Source organism: Salvelinus sp. IW2-2015, linkage group LG17 (genome assembly GCF_002910315.2).
Source record: "Salvelinus sp. IW2-2015 linkage group LG17, ASM291031v2, whole genome shotgun sequence".
Classification (NCBI taxonomy): domain Eukaryota; kingdom Metazoa; phylum Chordata; class Actinopteri; order Salmoniformes; family Salmonidae; genus Salvelinus; species Salvelinus sp. IW2-2015.
Window position 1 is genome coordinate 4221707 of NC_036857.1, and position 18849 is coordinate 4240555.

General features: G+C 42.5%; 1 protein-coding gene across 1 annotated transcript in view; it reads left to right on the forward strand.

Annotated features, from left to right (window-relative positions):
* Positions 1-1699: 1699 nt before the first annotated feature.
* plcg1 (phospholipase C, gamma 1) overlaps positions 1700-18849 on the forward strand; it is a 36907-nt gene continuing 19757 nt past the window's right edge. The window contains 12 exon segments of the mRNA XM_024005544.2: positions 1700-2006; positions 2700-2993; positions 6783-6935; positions 7068-7161; positions 7284-7331; positions 12437-12521; positions 12639-12722; positions 12946-12968; positions 13052-13121; positions 13315-13416; positions 14137-14255; positions 14781-14866. Coding sequence (XP_023861312.1) covers positions 2777-2993; positions 6783-6935; positions 7068-7161; positions 7284-7331; positions 12437-12521; positions 12639-12722; positions 12946-12968; positions 13052-13121; positions 13315-13416; positions 14137-14255; positions 14781-14866 — 1081 coding nt within the window. The 5' untranslated portion in view covers positions 1700-2006; positions 2700-2776.

Genomic DNA, 18849 nt, shown 5'->3' on the forward strand with positions numbered 1-18849 from the left:
TTCAGCAGGTTTGTGAGTTTGTATGCAAATGCAAATGCCTCATAATGCCACTGGTTGGCAATGTATTGCACAAGTACAGAGCCTTCAGAAAGTKTTCACAMCCCTTGCCCCTTTCCACATGGGATGTGTGGAAAATGGGATGTGTTACAGCCTGAATTCAAAATGGATCAAATCTTTTTTTTYYCCTCACCCATCTACACACAATACCCCATAATGACAAAGTGAAAACATGTTTTTAGACATTTTAGCAAATGTATTGAAAATGAAATGCAGAAATATCTMATTTRCATAAGTATTCACACCCCTGAGTCAATACAAGAGCTTTGCACACATGGATTGTACAATATTTTCAAATTATTCTTCAAGCTCTGTCAAGTTGGTTGTTGATCATTGCTAGATAGCCATTTTCAAGTCTTGTCATAGATTTTCAGGACAATTTAAGCCACTTATGAAAATCTTGGTAATCAACTCCAGTGTATATTTGGCCTTGYGTTTTAGGTTACTGTCCTGCTGAAAGGTGAATGCTTCTCCCAGTGTCTGTTGGAAAGCAGACTGAACCAGGTTTTCCTCTAGGATTGTGCTTAGCTCTATTCTGTTAATTTKTATTCTTTAAAAAAACTCCCTAGTCCTTGCCAATGCCAGCCATACCCATAACATGATGCAGCCACCACTCTATTGAAAATATAAAGTGTAGTTCTCAGCGATGTGTTGTGTTGGATTTGCAAACATAATGCTTTGTATTCAGGACATAAAGTTCATTTCTTTGCCACATTTTTTTGCAGTTTTACTTTAGTGCCTTATTGCAAACAGGATGCATGTTTTGGAATATTTGTATTCTGTTTATTCTGTCATTTACGTTAGTATTGTAGAGTAACTACAATGTTGTTGTGCCATCCTCAGTTTTGTCCTATCACAGCCATCACTCTGTAACTGTTTTAAAGTCACCATTGGTCTCATGGTGAAATCCCTGACTGGTTTTCTTCCTCTCYGGCAACTGAGTTAGGAAGGACCCCTTTATCTTTATAGTGAGTAGGTGTATTGATACACCATCCAAAGTGTAATAATAACTTCACCATGCTAAAATAGATATTCAAAGTCTGCTTTTCACCCATCTAGGAATAGGTGCCCTTCTTTGCAAGGCATTGAAAAACCTCCCTGGTCTTTGTGTTTGAATCTGTTTGAAATTCACTGCTCAACTAAGGGACCTTACATATAATTGTATGTGTGGGGTACAGAGATGAGGTCGTCATTCAACAACAAAAAACACTATTATTGCACACCGAGTGAGTCTATGCAACTTATGCGACTGTTTACTCCTGAATTTATTTAGGCTTGGCATAACAAAGGGGTTGAATACTTACTGACTCAATACATTTTATGAGTTTGTAAAATAATTAGCAAACAACAAACAAACTAAATGTCTAAATACATAATTCCACTTTGACTAGGCAGGCCAGTGACACAAAATCTCAATTTAATCCATTTTAAATTCAGGCTGTAACAACAAAATGTGGAAAAAGTCAAGGGGTTTGAATACTATCTGACGGAACTTTTAGTTCTCACTGACACTGACCAAAGGCGCGCAATAATTAGCGATGGTTAGTTAGCCTAAGAGTAAACAGATAATTATGAAAACAAAGTAGACAGAGGTGGAAAAGTAAGTGCTGTATCTTTAAGAGGCCGATCTATCCGATGCTTTGTTGTACAGAGGGGTCGGATGGGGGAAGGGCCCGAGCCGTGCATGATACAGACAAAACTTGCTTATGGCTCTCTCGGTCGATGGGGAACTGTGACAGGACGCAAAAGGAAAAGGGATCTTTCTCCTCACGACTGAAGCGTTCGTACACTGTCGGGACCACAATGATATAATCACAAAAAAGGGGAAGACAGGAGGACAGCCGAAGTTGGACCGGCGGAGATGAGCGGGGCCGTGATTGCGGCGATATACCGAGGTGTTGTTCTGCTATTGTTGCGCTGCTCGCGTGTTCCAGTTGGATTTTGAGACGGTAAGACGAAGGGTACTAGAAGGGTGACCTAAAATAAATGCTATGGCGATAGCTAACTGGGTTTGTCTGCGTTGAAATCAGCCATACTTCCTTGGCCGAACAACTGCCCACCACCCTCGCCTTTAGGAAAATGTAGCACGGAATTCCTTGCCTCGCAGTGTATCCGCTCTCTCTTTCGCAACGAMTGTTATTTTGTATTGCTTGTTACAAAAAGAGCAGAATCTGGGCCCATGGAATTAAACTTTATGTGTAGCTTGGGAAGGAAACAGATTCCATTGAGCTAATAGGCCAGTTTCAGAGGGTTCAAATCCCATCTAATCTATTTAAATGTGCCGCGGATTACAGTTAAAACCTGTGGATTTCCATGTATTATCTTCGTGAGAAAAGTGTTCTAAAATTGTGTAAATCGGTTTCTATATTCCCATACCTAGTGTGTGATCAGCTAGAGTTGATTGGTGCACGTCTGTCATTTTTTCAGTCCAGCACCTGTAGGCCTACTGCACAAAATATGTAGCATCATAGCGARGACTATTGCACAACATATTACCCTAATAACATAGGTTTAGGCCTACACCTAAACTCACCTAGCCATATTTCTAACAGTAAGGCAATATGCAAGTTTGACAGACCTTAGCCAAATAGATTATCAACTCCAGAGAATAGGTTTTCATGGGTTTTCCCCCTCTTCTGTAGGTATCCCTGTCTATGTCTAGCCCCTGGCTGTGGAGATTGTTCTGAAAGGAAAAGGACAACAAACGGGGGAAGTGAACATGGCTGGGACCTCGGGCTTCTTTTCCAACGGACCCATTCCGTGGATTGAGAGTGACACCGAGATGAACAATCTTTACCGGGATCTGGAATTGGGGACCGTGTTGACTTTGTTTTACTCCAAAAAGTCCCAGCGACCTGAGAGAAGGACATTTCAGGTCAAACTTGAGACGAGGACAATTATCTGGACCCGAGGCACGGATAAAATAGAGGGAGAAAGTGAGTATGGCTCTCACTTTCGAAAATGTGTGCAATGCATAGGCTGCATGATATTCTGTTTCATCCAATGAATATAATTTTGGTCTATCTTTGTCAAAAAATTGGGTAACTGGTCGTCACTGTCGCACAGAATATGTTCTGACMGGAGAATATGACGCCAAACCGGTCTGTTTACCTGCTGTCATAAACAGGAATGTTTTTACAAAACAACAAAGCTGTGAGAGGCACGAGTGTCACACAATAACAAAACACTTGCTATGTCATTTTGTCCAGTAGCTTGTGATTAGATGTGTGCAATTACGAAATTGTGTATTTGTTAGTACTATTATGAAGCAATTATGGGATTTGAAGCGTGTTCAATGTTCAGATAATGGAAAAACCATGTCACACGAGGCCAGAGCAAATCCAAAAAGTCAGGCCTATAGCCTATTGAAACATCCTTATTTGGCCCCATTTGAACATGACCTACATATCTTTTTGTCCCAGTGTTAAATAAAGTGTAGAAACGCATGCTGGATAGAAGTGTCAAATTCATCACAGGCCCTGTGTGTTTTCGTGAAGGGAGCCTTGTGCGTGCGCCCCTCACTCAGAACGGTCTCCCGGGTAGCAGGATGCCTCTCACACAGCTGTACTCTGCTCCGGATGCAGCCAAGGAGAAAGGGAAAAAATGGTTTATTAAAACTTAAGGATTTCAGGAAACAAATTAAGGCACGCAACAACAAACACAGGTGAACAGTTTTACATTTGTGAAGTATGTATTCATAGCAACTTTAAGGAGTCGGAGGTTAATTTAGAAAAATGTAGTCTTTGCTCAACTCCGTGGAGGAGTTTCGGTACTTGACAACGTCGTCATATGATATCCTACTCTTTGCGAGTGAGATGATATTGGCGAATGCGTCTCCTTAAAAATAGAATGGRTAGTTTTTACTGGAAGTGTGGGATCATTTGGGAAAGAATCAGCGCCATTTTAGTCTTCCAACCTATCGATGACGGGGAGATCAGTGGGTCTCTCACATCACCACTGACTCAGCATTTTTGATGCTTGCTGGTTGCCTCAGAGGAAATAATGATGATGTCCAATTACCTGCTGTAGGCCTATGTAGATCATTCTCCCTAGTAAATTATCAAATGTAATTTGAATTTAATACAAATCTAATTGTATTTGTCACATGTCCCGAATACAACAGGTGTAGACTTTACCGTGAAATGCTTACTTACAGCCCTTTCCCAACAATGCAGAGTTAAAAAGTAAGAAAAGAKTGGCAAAAAAGTAAATAACATTTACAAGGACTACCTGTACCTAGTCAATGTGTCAATACCTCCTTAGTGATTGGTGTGCTTTTGGTCCCCTGATAAACATTTGGCATATAATAAGTGATGTAGTATTCAAATTGTAACAGGTGAACAGCAGTTCACTTATTTGATGTACACTAACCTCACAGGAGTGAAGGACTGCACTAACGGACATAACTTTTTGTGTGGCTCAGTAACCTATCAAMCCCTAACCCAGCCGCCTCACTGCTGCTTTCCCCGCCTACCCCTGACTGAATCTCAAGCGAAGACCACAGCTTAGGTCTAAGTGCACCGCGAAAATTCTAGACGGAACAGACAGAGACCCAAAATGTCAGTGTGGCCGAGACGGTCCTGTCCCAAACACACATCAAGCAGGTGACCCCCTCATCTCAAACACACCAGGCCTGGTGTGTGTGTGCCTTTATCTAACCACAGTCATAGCTTGCATCAACACACAAACATCAGGGTTTTGGTGTAGTGGTAGACAGTATGTCTTTATACTCTCAGCCAGCCAGGAACATGTAGTAAATAAGCCTACTTGACAAATCTAAACTCTTGTTTGAACAGGTGTTACTGGCATTTCTTAACATGGCACTTGTATGTTGTAAGACTTTCTGGTTTAGCTAGTGTCACTAAGACTGAAATCCCAGTGTTGGCAGAATGTAGTCCGAGCACTTGCACTCAGTGTGACCTGAGAATGTGGACAACATAGGTTCTCATTTGTGCCGACAATTATTCCCCCAGATATCTCCATGCCCTAGTTTAGTAAGCACAAATCAGTCCCAAGCCAGTGTGTAAACAAATCTGAAACCAAACCTGTTTTTTCTGAGTGAAGCTATTTTAGGGTTAGGGTAAGGATCATGCTTATTAGAATCCCACTATAGGAAAGAGGGTTTACTAGACATGGATAAAGGCGTTGATGAGGTGGCTACATCAGTGACTGCACACAACAGAATCCGAGACCCAGTAACTGCAGACATGCAGCGGTGGCTGGCCTGGTTCCATTCTGTGTGGACCATGAGCTTCCTTTTGAAAGTTATTGTAGCTGTCACATTGGATAAGATCTTCTGATAAATGTTGTGGTGAGATTCTGACGAAAACTCTTTTTTTTTTTTGGTGGGAGATATTTTGATATGCTGAACCCGTCTCAGATTTGAGAGAGAGGTGTGTGTGTGTTCCGACAAAGGCACCTGCACGCCTCTGTGGAAACTGTCAGTCAGTATATGTAGGCCAATGGCATGCCTTGAACTAGGATTTTCCATCCTTTCAGTACACAAGTCTAATGAAAAAGGACAACCTCTGCAATACCACAGTCAAATATAGCCTACATCATGGGTGACTGTGCATGGGCCAATTAGTTTGTTCWAAGTTCAACAGCTCTGCTCTAATACTTCAAAACAAACTACACTTCAGTGTAGTTTGTTGTTATCCTCCCATGCTTTCATCCTCAAACGTGCATATTMTCCCTAAAGTAAACACAGATAGTTGTGAGCCAATGAGAGAAAGGTTAATGGGCTAGAGGGAAGTAAAATGAAGAGCAAACAGGGAGAGACGTGTCGGTATGTTAGTCAGGATGCCTCCTCTCCTCTCCCTGTGTAAGGTCACACCTCTGGCTAGCTCTTATTTCCTGGAGCTTCACAATAACTCTGCAAATATTTAGACTGACTTACATGTTCTCTCGAATATCAACCTGTCAGATTGACTTAGTCTCAACGGAAGTCTGCTGCATAGATGCATGTGATGCAAAGTAGATGTGTGTTTTGTGTGTGAGATTCTTCGAGATGTAAGAAGGTGGGTACATACGCACACACAGACACACAGACAGTGTAGGCGGCAGAGCAGCACAGGATGTGTGGTTTAGGGCAGGAAGAGGAGCAGGAGCAGAGCTATGAGAGACGTGTGTGTGTGAATATCTTATTGCCTAACTAACTGCACCAGGACAATCGGTGTACCTCAACACTGTCACTAACACAATCCCACTTTGCTACTGTCTGTAACTTCAACTCTCCATATGCTTCACAGCTCATTCTTCTGGCCAAATCAGAACTTGAGATGCACATTTATACAGTAACTAGATGTCTTGCACAAATCTCCCATTGACATGATTTATGACGAAGTTCAAGGTATGCACTGAAACATGCACTAAATTGGGATATTCAGGTTTCTGTTCATTAGCTTTTGATCACCATCTGCAAGGCAAAGAAGGAAAGCTCTTGTTCTGTCTCCTCTGAGGCCCGGTCGGCCATTATAGTGAGCAGGTGTGTGTGTGTGTGTGGGTGGGTTGTGGTCCTCTGAAGGTCTGTCCCTTGGCCAGTCTGTTGCAACAGTGTGGCTGGACTAAAGAGCAGTGTCTTAATATGTCATGCATTTGTAACACTCTGCTCTGCTTGAAAATGTGCAAACCAAATGTGATTGGTGGATACTGTTTAGCTAACCTTAACAGACTGTTTCATGTTGGAGTGACTTGGCTGACCCCTGTATCTGTCCCCCCTCCAGTTGATATCCGAGAGATAAAGGAGATCCGAGCGGGCCAGAAGTCTCGGGACTTTGAGCGCTATGTGGAGGACGCTACAGCACGACTAGACCAGGCTCACTGCTTCGTCATCCTACACGGCACTGAGTTCCGCCTCAAAGCACTCAGCCTAGCGGGTAAATACTAAATACACACCACAGTATTACCTCCTACCGCCTTCCGTTTTGTYAGGTAGAGACACACCCATACCATAATATGGAACTTGAATGTCAGGACGTTGACGCCTAACCCTTGACCCCTCTCCCCAGCGACGTCTGATGAGGAGATGACCATGTGGGTGAAGGGGCTGACCTGGCTGGTGGCAGACACACTCAAATCCCCCACCCCTCTACAGATAGAGAGGTACACCTTTATTCGGTTGGGTAGGCTGTGTGGGCATCACTTGATGGTACGTTGCAAATGGCTATCACAGCACTTTCGGTGTTGAAGACTCATTCTTCAATGTAACTCTTTTTTTCACCCAGGTGGTTACGGAAGCAGTTTTATGCGGTAGATCGCAACAGAGAAGACAAGTAAGTTAAATAAATCAGTGCTTTTAGACATGAACTAAATACAGTACCATCGGAAAGTATTCAGACCCCTTGACTTTTTCCACATTTTGTTATGTTACAACCTTATTCTAAAATGGATTMATATTGKKTTTTTTACTCAKCAATCTACACACAATACCCCATAATGACAAAGTGAAACAGGTTTTTAGATTTATTTTCAAATGTATAAAAAATTTAAAACATACCTTTACACAAGTATTCAGACCCTTTGCTATGAGACTCGAAATTGAGCTCGGGTGTATCTTGTTTCCATTGATCATCCTTGAGATCCTTGATTGGAGTCCACCTGTGTTAAATTCAATTGACTGGACATGATTTGGACAGGTACACACCTGTCTATATAAGGTCCCACAGTTGACAGTGCACGTCAGAGCAAAAACCAACCCATGAGATCAAAGGAATTGTCTGTAGAGCTCTGAGACAAGATTTTGTCAAGGCACAGGTCTGGGGAAGGGTACCAAAACAATTCTGCAGCATTGAAGGTCCCCAAGAACACATTGGCCTCCATTATTCTTAAATGGAAGAAGTTTGGAACCACAAAGACTCTTCCTAGAGCTGGCCACCTGGCCAAACTGGGCAATCGGGGAGAAGGGTCTTGGTCAGTCAGGGAGGCCAAAAGGCACCTAAAGACTCTGACTCACTCATGCTGCCAAACATACCCTCGTAAAACTGACCATCCTACCGRTCCTCGACTTCGGCGATGTCATTTACAAAATAGCCTCCAATACCCTACTCAATAAATTGGATGCAGTCTATCACAGTGCCATCCGTTTTGTCACCAAAGCCCCATACACTACCCACCACTGCGACCTGTACGCKCTCGTTGGCTGGCCCTCGCTTCATACTCGTCGCCAAACCCACTGGCTCCAGGTCATCTACAAGACCCTGCTAGGCTAACGTTCCCCGCTCCAAGCTCGCGGTACCATAGCAGCACCCACCTGTAGCACACGCCTCCAGCAGGTATATCTCTCTGGTCACCCCCAAAGCCAATTTCCTCCTTTGGCTGCCTCTCCTTCCAGTTCTCTGCTGCCAATGACTGGAACGAACTACAAAAAATCTCTGAAACTGGAAACACTTATTCCCTCACTAGCTTTAAGCACCAGCTGTCAGAGCAGCTCACAGGATACTGCACTGTACATACACCATTTATAATTTAGCCCAAACAACTACCTCTTCCTACTGTATTTTTATTATTTATTTTTGCTCCTTATACACCCTTTATTATATATCTCTACTTTGCACATTCTTCCACTGCAAATCTACCATTCCAGTGTTTTACTTGCTATTTGTATTTACCTCGCCACCTGGCTTTTTTGCCTTTACCTCCCTTATCTCACCTCATTTGCTCACATTGTATATAGACTTATTTTTCTACTGTATTTTGACTGTATGTTTGTTAAACTCCATGTGTAACTCTGTGTGTTGTATGTGTGAACTGTTTGCTTTATCTTGGCCAGGTCGCAGTTGTAAATGAGAACTGTTCTCAACTTGCTACCTGGTCAAATAAAGGTGAAATAAATAAATAAGACCATGAGAACAAGATTCTCTGGTCTGATGAAACCAAGAATGGAGAATCTCCCAAATGCAGGTGCCAAGCTTGTAGCATCATACCAAGAAGACTCTAGGCTGTAATTGCTGCAAAGGTGTTTCAACAAAGTACTGAGTAAAGGGTCTGAATACTTATGTAAATATTATATTTTTTTAAATAAATGAGCAGAAATGTCTAAACCTGTTTTTGGCTTTGTCATTATAGGGTATTCAAATCACATTGTATTAGTCTACATGGGCGAATACAACAGATGTAGACCTTACAGTGAATGCTTACTTACGAGCCCTAACCTAACAATGACGTTTCAAAAATAGAGATAAAGAGCTTAAAAGTAACAAGTAATTAAAGAGCAGCAGTAAATAAACAATAGTGAGACTATATGCAGGGGGGTACCGATACAGAGTCAATGTGCGGGGACACCGGTTGGTTGAGTAGTATGTACATGTAGGTAGTGCTAATGCATAGTTACTTTAATAAATGACAACAGAGTAGCAGTGGTGTGGAGAGGGGGCAATGCAATAGTCTGGGAGCCATTTAACTAGCTGTTCAGGAGTCTTATGGCTTGGGGGTAGAAGCTGTTTAGAAGCCTCTTGGACCTAGACTTGGCCCATGCCAAATCTTTTCAGTCTCCTGAGGGGGAATAGGTTTTGTCGTGGCCTATTCACRACTGTCTTGGTGTGCTTGGACCATGTTAGTTTGTTGGTGATGTGGACACCAAGGAACTTGAAGCTCTCAACCTGCTCCACTGTAGCCCTGTTGATGAGAATGGGGTGTGCTTGGTCCTCTTTTTMCGTAGTCAACAATCATCTCCTTTGTYTTGATCACATTGAGGGAGAGGTTGTTGTCCTGGCACCACACGGTCAGGTCTCTGACCTCCCTATAGGCTGTCTCGTCRTTGTCGGTGATCAGGAATGAGCACACTGTTGTGTCATTGGCAAACTTAATGATGGTGTTGGAGTCGTGCCTGGCCGTGCAGTCATGAGTGTACAGGAGGGGACGAGCACGCACCCCTGAGGGGCCCCTGTRTTGAGGATCAGCGTGGTAGATGTTGTTACCTATCCTCACCACCTGGGGGTGGCACGTCAGGAAGTCCAGGATCCAGTTGCAGAGGGAGGTGTTTAGTCCCAGGGTCCTTATCTTATTGATGAGCTTTGAGGGCACTGGTGTTGAACGCTGAGCTGTAGTCAATGAATAACATTCTGACATAGGTGTTCCTTTTGTCCAGGTGGGAAAGGGCAGTGTGGAGTGCAGTAGAGATTGCATCATCTGTGGATCTGTTGGGGCGGTTTGCAAATTGGAGTGGGTCTAGGGTTTCTGGGATGAAACCAGCCTTTCAAAGCACTTCATGGCTACAGATGTGAGTGCTACGGGTCGGTAGTCATTTAGCCAGGATACCTTTAGTGTTCTTGGGCACAGGCACTATGGTGGCCAGCTTAAACCATGTTGGTATTACAGACTCAGACAGGGAGAGGTTGAAAATGTCAGTGAAGACACTTGCCAGTTGGTCAGCGCATGCTCGCAGTACACGTCCTGGTAAACCGTCTGGCCCTGCGGCCTTGTGAATGTTGACCTGTTTTTAAGGTATTACTCACATCTGCTGCGTAGAGCGTGATCWCACAGTCTTCCGGAACAGCTGGTGCTCTCATGCATGTTTCAGTTTTATTTGCCTCAAAGYGAGCATAGAAGTAGTTTAGCTCGTCTGGTTGGCTTGTGTCACTGGGCAGCTCTCGGCTGTGCTTTCCTTTGTAGCCTGTAATGGTTTGCAAGCCATGCTACATCTGACGAGCGTCAGGGCCGGGTGTAGTACAATCTTAGTCCTGTATTGACGCTTTGCCTGTTTGATGGTTTGTCSGAGTGCATAGCGGGATTTCTTATAAGCTTCCGGGTTAGAGTCCCGCTTCTTGAAAGCGGCAGCTCTAGCCTTTAGCTCAGTGCAGATGCTGCCTGTAATCCATGACTTCTGGTTGGGGTATGTACGTAGGGTCACTGTGGGGACGACGTCATCGATGSACTTATTGATGAAGCCAATGACTGATGTGGTGTTCTCCTCAATGCCATCGGAGGAATCCCGGAACATATTCCAGTCTGTGCTAGCAAAACGTTCCTGTAGCTTAGCATCTGCTTCACCTGACCACTTTTTTATTAATCAAATTTTTGCTTGTAAGCAGGAATCAGGAGAATAGAATTATGGTCTAATTTGCCAATTGGAGGGCGAGGTAGAGCTTTGTATGCGTCTCTGTATGTGGAGTATAAGTGGTCCAGAGTTCTGTTTCCTCTGGTTGCACATTTAACATGCTGATAGAAATTTGGTAAAACGTATTTAAGTTTCCCTGCATTAAAGTCCCCGGCTACTAGGAGCGCCGCCTCTGGGTGAGCGTTTTCTTGTTTGCTTATGGCAGAATACAGCTCATTCAATGCTGTCTTAGTGCCAGCCTCTAACTGTGGTGGTATGTAAATTGCTATGAAGAATACAGATAACCTGTAGACAACACTACCTACCGAGAGAGTTTATCATGAGATACTCTACCTCAGGCGAGCAATAGCGCAAGACTTCCTTAGATATCGTGCACCAGCTGTTATTTACAAAAATACATAGTCCGCCGCTCCTTGTGTGTATTGTGTGTAGATTGATGAAAAACAACAATTGAATCCATTTTAGAATACGGCTGTAACCTAACAAAATGTAGATTAAGTCAAGGGGTCTGAATACTTTCTGAAGGCACTGTAAATTATTGAAAAAGCATTGCATCAGCTTGGAGATAATGGAGAGCAATAATGCTTTTCTTTCGGAGACTTGGTACATTTGGGTTAGTGTATTATCAATAATTTAGACCAGTATGACTAGCCACCTGCTGTAGCAAATAGCAATATAGGCCAGCCAGAGGCATTTTGGACAGACTAGGGATGAAAGTAAAACCATACAATGCATGCGGAAAGTATTATTTTYCCACATTTTGTTACGTTACAGCTTTATTCTAAARTTGATAAAATAGTTATTCTTTCTCATCCATCTACACAATAACCCATAATGACAAAACAAAGAGGTTTTTAGAAATGTTTGCRATTTTATAATAAATGTGCAACATTTTCTAAACCTGTTTTCGCTTTGTCATTATGGGTTATTGTGTGTAGATTGATGAGGAAATGTTTTTATTTAATCCGTTTTAGAATAAGGATGTAACGTAACAAAATGTGGAAAAAGGGAAGGSGTCTGAATACTTTCCAAATGCACTGTATGCACAACTAGGGAATGAGCACAGCTTAATAGTTTTTGAAGAAGCTTCCTACCAGCTCTGGCTGGTGTGTGTACGTGATGTGGAGGTGTGAAGGAACTAACCTTTCAGCCACAGACCTGCACAGCTTCCTGGTGTGTGTGTGTGAGTGTGTGAGAGCACCCCCCCATTCAGAAGAAGCTTCCTTTAAGTAGTCCTGAGGTGAAGTCACTACATGGCACTCTTCCAGAAGTGTGTATGTGTGCGCATCTTCATTTGTGTGTTTGGCRTTGTGTGTATTTTAGGATATCCTGTAAGGATCTGAAGAGCATGCTGTGCCAGGTTAACTACAGGGTCCCCAACATGAAGTTCCTCAGAGAGAAACTTCCGGTAACATCCTCACACATCACATTTCCCTAATACCCCCCCCCCCCACCAGTGTGTGTTTCCAGTGTCATCCTAACCCTGTGGCAACATTGCCCCCTCTCCTCTCACTCTTTCTCTCAGGACTCGGAGTTGAGGAATGGAGACGTGTCCTTTAGCCAGTTTTCCCAGCTCTATCGCAGCCTGATGTTTGACGCCCAGAAAGCTGTAAGTCATCTTCAGCCTTCTATCCTAATCTTCTCTCTCACCCCCTCTCTCTGTCTGTCTGCTTCTCAAATGGCTCCCGAATCAAGAGGCCAGTTAAAACCCACAGATTCTATGGTAGGAACCATTAGGCCCAGCAGGCAGGCAGACAGACTGGAGCTGTGTTGTCATACTGAAACGACAAGGTTTATTGTGTTTAATAATTTTCTTTACGTTTGTCTTTCAGATGGAGATTCCTTTTCTACAGAGGTAGATACTCACACACCCAAGCCGCCTGAGCATCATGTTATACTGTAGATGTGAGTTGTGTAACACCGCTCTCCCTCTGTCAGGTTCATTGAGAGACCAGAGCAGAAGATCTTACTAGAAGACTTCAAGACTTTCCTTCTGGAGGCCCAGAAGGTATACTGGATGATATAGCATTATCATCTACCTAAGTTTCTAGGGATTCAGTACAACACAACGCTTGACTTGTCATACACTTTAGTAACTAGTTMTTTTGTAAATGTGTTACGTGTTGATACACAAGGAAATCAAAWGACCTGAATAACATATTTGTGCAACAATGTGTTGTGTGTGTTGTGTGTGTTSGTAGGAGCTGTGGGCCACCGACAACAATAAGGTGCAGGAGTTTATGTTTGGGTACCTGAAGGACCCGCTGAGGGAGGTGGAACAGCCCTTCTACCACCAAGATGAGGTACCTTCTCACTCTTAAGCTCGTCCCCTAGTCTCTGRAATCCCAGACCTAGAGAACATTGTTAACAACCCGTCTGCCTAGGGAAACKAATCACACCCCCCTCTCTCTCTCACTCCTAGGCAATAAAATAAATAAAAATGCCACTATGATTAATCTTTCATGTTACAAAGTGGTGAGAGTACATCCAACAGACATTGCTCATCCTAATATTTATATATTTCTTAATTCCATTACTTTACTTTTAGATTAGTGTGTATTGTTGTGAATTGTTAGATATTACTGCACTGTTGGAGCTAGGAACACAAGCATTTTACTACACCCGCAATAACATCTGCTAAATATGTGTATGTGACCAATAAAATTTGATTTGACATTTCTCCCAGGTTTCACATTGTATAACTTAATTTGGAATATAACACCCACATCTTGCTGGTGACCTGAATGTGCCTGAGTTCTGTGGAACGGAGACATTATTAGTTATTGTCAAACCACGTGACTTGTCTGAAATGTCTGACAAAGGAAGTGGCTCTAGTGTCAACCTACAGGATGGTACACTTCATATGTTTTGGCCTGTGATTAGTAGAAAACTCTGACTTTCAGTTGAACACAATCACAAAGGGTGCCTGGTTTTCGCATGGTAGTGCTCTTCATTGGACTGTTTCTTTGCATTCATCAGAACCCCAATATTGATTGCGTGTCTCCCCTCCCCCCTCGGTCTAGTTCCTGACGTACCTATTTTCCAAAGAGAACACCGTCTGGGACTCAGCCCTGGACCAGGTGTGTCCTGAAGACATGAACAACCCCCTGTCTCATTACTGGATATCCTCATCTCATAACACGTAAGAACAGAGGGAGTGGGCGAGGGAGCAGAATGGATTACTGTATTTGAAATCAGTGTTGTATTAATGCTGGCTTCACATGAATGGTAAGAGAGAAAGCATAGTTTCCCAGACATTTTTCCCTAGTCCAAGGGGATTTGTGTCCTACAGTTCTGTATATCAGATTAAATTGGTATTATCTAACAATTATTTTTTAACAATGAGAACTGGGCTTTGATTGTGTAGGAAAATGTCATTTTCCTCCCATTGAAAACATGGTGAGAAGAGGTTAATGTGATAACCTTTTGTGTTGGCTGTGAAACAATACTCCTGGAAGTGAGGAATGAAAACGTCCATGTTGCTTTGATAAAGTCTGAATTGCCTGGCTAAGTGAGAAAGGGGTGTTTACGCTAACCAACAAAGACAGAAATACCTTTGATTCTGTATTCAATGTTTCACTACTGCCATGGAAGGGGATGTGAAKAACACAGGATGAAGGGAAAGGAGGCTTCTGTGGACTATCTGATGTCGTGTGTGTGTTTGTAGCTACCTGACAGGTGACCAGTTTTCTAGTGAGTCGTCCCTGGAAGCGTACGCACGCTGTCTGAGGATGGGCTGCCGCTGCATCGAGTGTGAGTTTATTATATACACACCCCTAACTCTGCTCTCTCCATAACCCACTGTCTTTCAGACCTAAAGCAATTCTTCTCCACAATATATGCATGACTGCATGACAAACACCTCGTATACTGTATCCATACAGGCTGCACTGGCAGTGAGGGAACACTGTTCAGACCGCTTTCTAAAGGATCTGACTATTTTTAGAGATAGTCGTACTGCACTGCTGCTCCATTCAGAAAGGCACATATGACACTTTAATATTTCATCTTGATTTAAACCAGGAAGTCCCTTTTTTTATGTGTGTTATATACATACACACACACACACAGTGCCTTCAGAAAGTATTCACACATCTTGACTTTTTCCACATTTTGTTGTTACAGCCTGAATTTAAAATGGATTAAATTGAGATGTTGTCACTGGCTTACACAATACCCCATAATGTCAGAGTGGAATTTATTTTTTTAACAAATTAAATGAAAACATGAAATGTCTTGGGTCAGTAAGTTTTAAGCCACTTTATGGCAAGCCTAAATAAGTTCAAAGTAAAAAAAATATGCTTAACATGTCACAAAATAAGTTACATGGACTCACTCTGTGTGCAATAATAGTGTTTAACATGATTTTTGAATGACTACCTCATCTCTAACTTACATATTCAATTATCGTTACGGTCCCTTTGTCGAACATTGAATTTCCTAATGCCTCGCAAAGAAGGGCACCTTTTGGTAGATGAGTAAAAATTTTAAAAGCAGACATTGAATATCCCTTTGAGCATGGCAAAGTTCTTTAATGACACTTTGGATGGTGTATCAATACACCCAGTCACTACAAAGATACAGTCATCCTTCTTAACTCAGTTGCCGGAGAGGAAGGAAACTGCTCAGGGATTTCACCAAGAGGCCAATGGTGACTTTAAAACAGTTACATGGCTGTGATGGGAGAAACCTGAGGATGGCTAAACATTGTAGTTACTCCACAATACTAATGTAAATGAAAGGGTGAAAAGGAGGCCTGTACAGAATAAAAATATTACAAAACATGCATYCTGTTTGCAATAAGGCACTAAAGTACAACAGAAGAGAATAAAACAATTTTAAAAAGTGAGGAAAAAGAACTTTGTTTGGGGCAAACACATCACTGAGTACCACTCTTCATATTTTCATGCATAAGGTAGTGGCTGCATTATGTTATGGGTATGCTTGTCATTGGAAAGGACTAGGGATTTTTATAWTTTTTTGCATAAAAAGAAACTGAATAGAGTTAAGCACCGGCAAAATCCTAGAGGAAACCTGGTTCGGTCTGTTTTCCAACTGTYCTGGTGAAAGGTGAATTTTCTCCCAGTGTCTAACTTAAACACAAGTTTACATACACTAAGTTGACTGTGCCTTTTAAATGGCTTTAGAAGCTTCTGATAGGCTAATTGACATAATTTGAGTCAATTGGAGGTGTACTGTGGATGTATTTCAAGGCCTACCTTCAAACTCAGTGCCTCTTTGCTTGACATMATGGGAAAATCAAAAGAAATCAGCCAAGACCTCATAAAMAAATTGTAGACCTCCAGAAGTCTGGTTCATCCTTGGGAGCAATTTCCAAACGCCTGAAKGTACCACATTCATCTGTACAACCAATAGTTTGCAAGTATAAACACCATGGGACCACGTAGCCGTTTATAGCACTAAAGGAGACGCGTTGTCTCCTAGAGATGAACGTACTTTGGTGCGAAAAGTCCCAGAACAACAACAAAGGACCTTGTGAAGATGCTGGAAGAAACGGGTACAAAAGTATCAATATCCACAGTAAAACGAGTCCTATATCAACATAACCTGAAAGGCCGCTCAGCAAGGAAGAAGCCACTGCTCCAAAACCGCCATAAAAAAGCCAGAAACTATGGTTGCAACTGCACATGCGGACAGAGATTGTGCTTTTTGGAGAAATGTCCTCTGGTCTGATGAAACAAAAATAGAACTGTTTGGCCATAATGACCATCGTTATGTTTGGAGGAAAAGGAGGATGCTTGCAAGCTGAAGAAACCATCCCAACCGTGAAGAGCATGGGGGTTGCAGCATCATGTTGTGGGGGTGCTTTGCTGCAAGAGGGTCTGGTGCACTTCACAAGTATAGATGGCGTCATGGGGAAGGAAAATGATATGGATATATTGAAGCACCATCTAAACATCAGTCAGGAAGTTAAAGCTTGGTTGCAAATGGGTCTCCAAATGAGGACAAGAGAAAAACCTTCCAAACTGGCAAAATGGCTTAAGGAACACAATGTCAAGGTATTGGAGTGGCATCACAAAGCCCTGACCTCAGCCAATATTACATTTGTGGCAGAACTGAAAAAGCGGTGGTGAGCAAGGAGGCCTACAAAGATGAAACTCAGTTACACCAGCTCTGTCAGGAGGAATGGGCCAACATTCCCCCAACTTATTGTGGGAAGCTTGTGGAAGGCTACTTGAAACGTTTGACCCAAGTTAAACAATTTAAAGGCAATGCTACCAAATACTAATTGAGTGTATGTAAACTTCTGACCCACTGGGAATGTGATGAAAGAAATAATAGCTGAAATAAATCATTCTCTCTACTATTATTCTGACGTTTCACATTCTTAAAATAAAGTGGGGATCCTAACTGACCTAAGACAGGGAATTTTTACTTGGATTAAATGTCAGGAATTGTGAAAACCTGAGTCTAAATGTATTTGACTACGGTGTATGTAAAATTCCGACTCCAACTGTACATGCATACATATACAGTACCAGTCAAAAGTTTGTTCACACTTACTCTTTCAAGGGTTTCTCTTTATTTTTACTATTTTCTACATTGTATAATAATAGTGAAGACATCAAAACTATGAAATAACACATGGAATCATGTAGTAACCAAAAAAGTGTTAAACAAAAATTTGAGAAKTCAAAGTAGCCAGCCTTTGCCTTGATGACAGCTTTGCACACTCTTGGTATTCTCTCAACCAGCTTCATGAGGTAGTCAYCTGGAATGCATTTCAATTAACAAGTGTGCCTTGTTAATTTGCGGAATTTCTTTCTTCCTTAATGCGTTTGAGCCAATCAGTTATTTGTGACAAGGTAGGGGTGGTATASAGAAGATAGCCCTATTTGGTAARAGAGCAAGTCCATATTATGGCAAGAACAGCTCAAATAAGCAAAGAGAGGTGACAGTCCATTACTTTAWGACATGAAGGTCAGTCAAATGCAGAACATTTCAAGAAAAGTTTCTTTGTTTCTTTGAGTGSAGTCGCAAAACCCATCAAGCGCTATGATGAAACCAGCTCTCATGAGGTCCGCCACAGGAAAGGAAGACCCAGAKTTACCTCTGCTRCAGAGGATAAGTTCATTAGTTACCGGCCTCAGAAATTGCAGCCCAAATAAATGCTTAAGTGTTMAAGTAACAGACWCATCTCAACATCAACTGTTCAGAGGAGATTGCGTGAATCAGGCCTCATGGTGGAATTGCTGCAGAGAAACCACTACTGAAGGACACCAAGAAGAAGAAGAGACTTGCTTGGGCCAAGAAACATGAGCAATGGACATTAGAYTGGTGGAAATCTGTCCTTTGGTCTGATCAGTGTCTTTGTAAGATGCGTTGTAGGTGAACGGATGATCTCTGCATGTGTAGTTCCCACCATGAAGCATGGAGGAGTGACACTGGTGACACTGACACTTTGCTGGTGACACTGTCTGTGATTCATTTAGAATTCAAGGCACACWTAACCGGCATGGCTACCACATGTTTCTGCAGCAATACGCCATCCCATCTGGTTTGGGCTTAGTGGGACTATCATTTCTTTTTCAACAGGACAATGACCCAGCACACCTCCAGGGCTATTTGTCCAAGAAGGAGAGTGATGGAGTGCTGCATCAGATGACCTGGCCTCCACAATCACACAACCTCAACCCAATTGAGATGGTTTGGGTTGAGTTGGACCGCAGAGTGAAGGAAAAGCAGCCAACAAGTGCTCATCATTTGTGGGAATT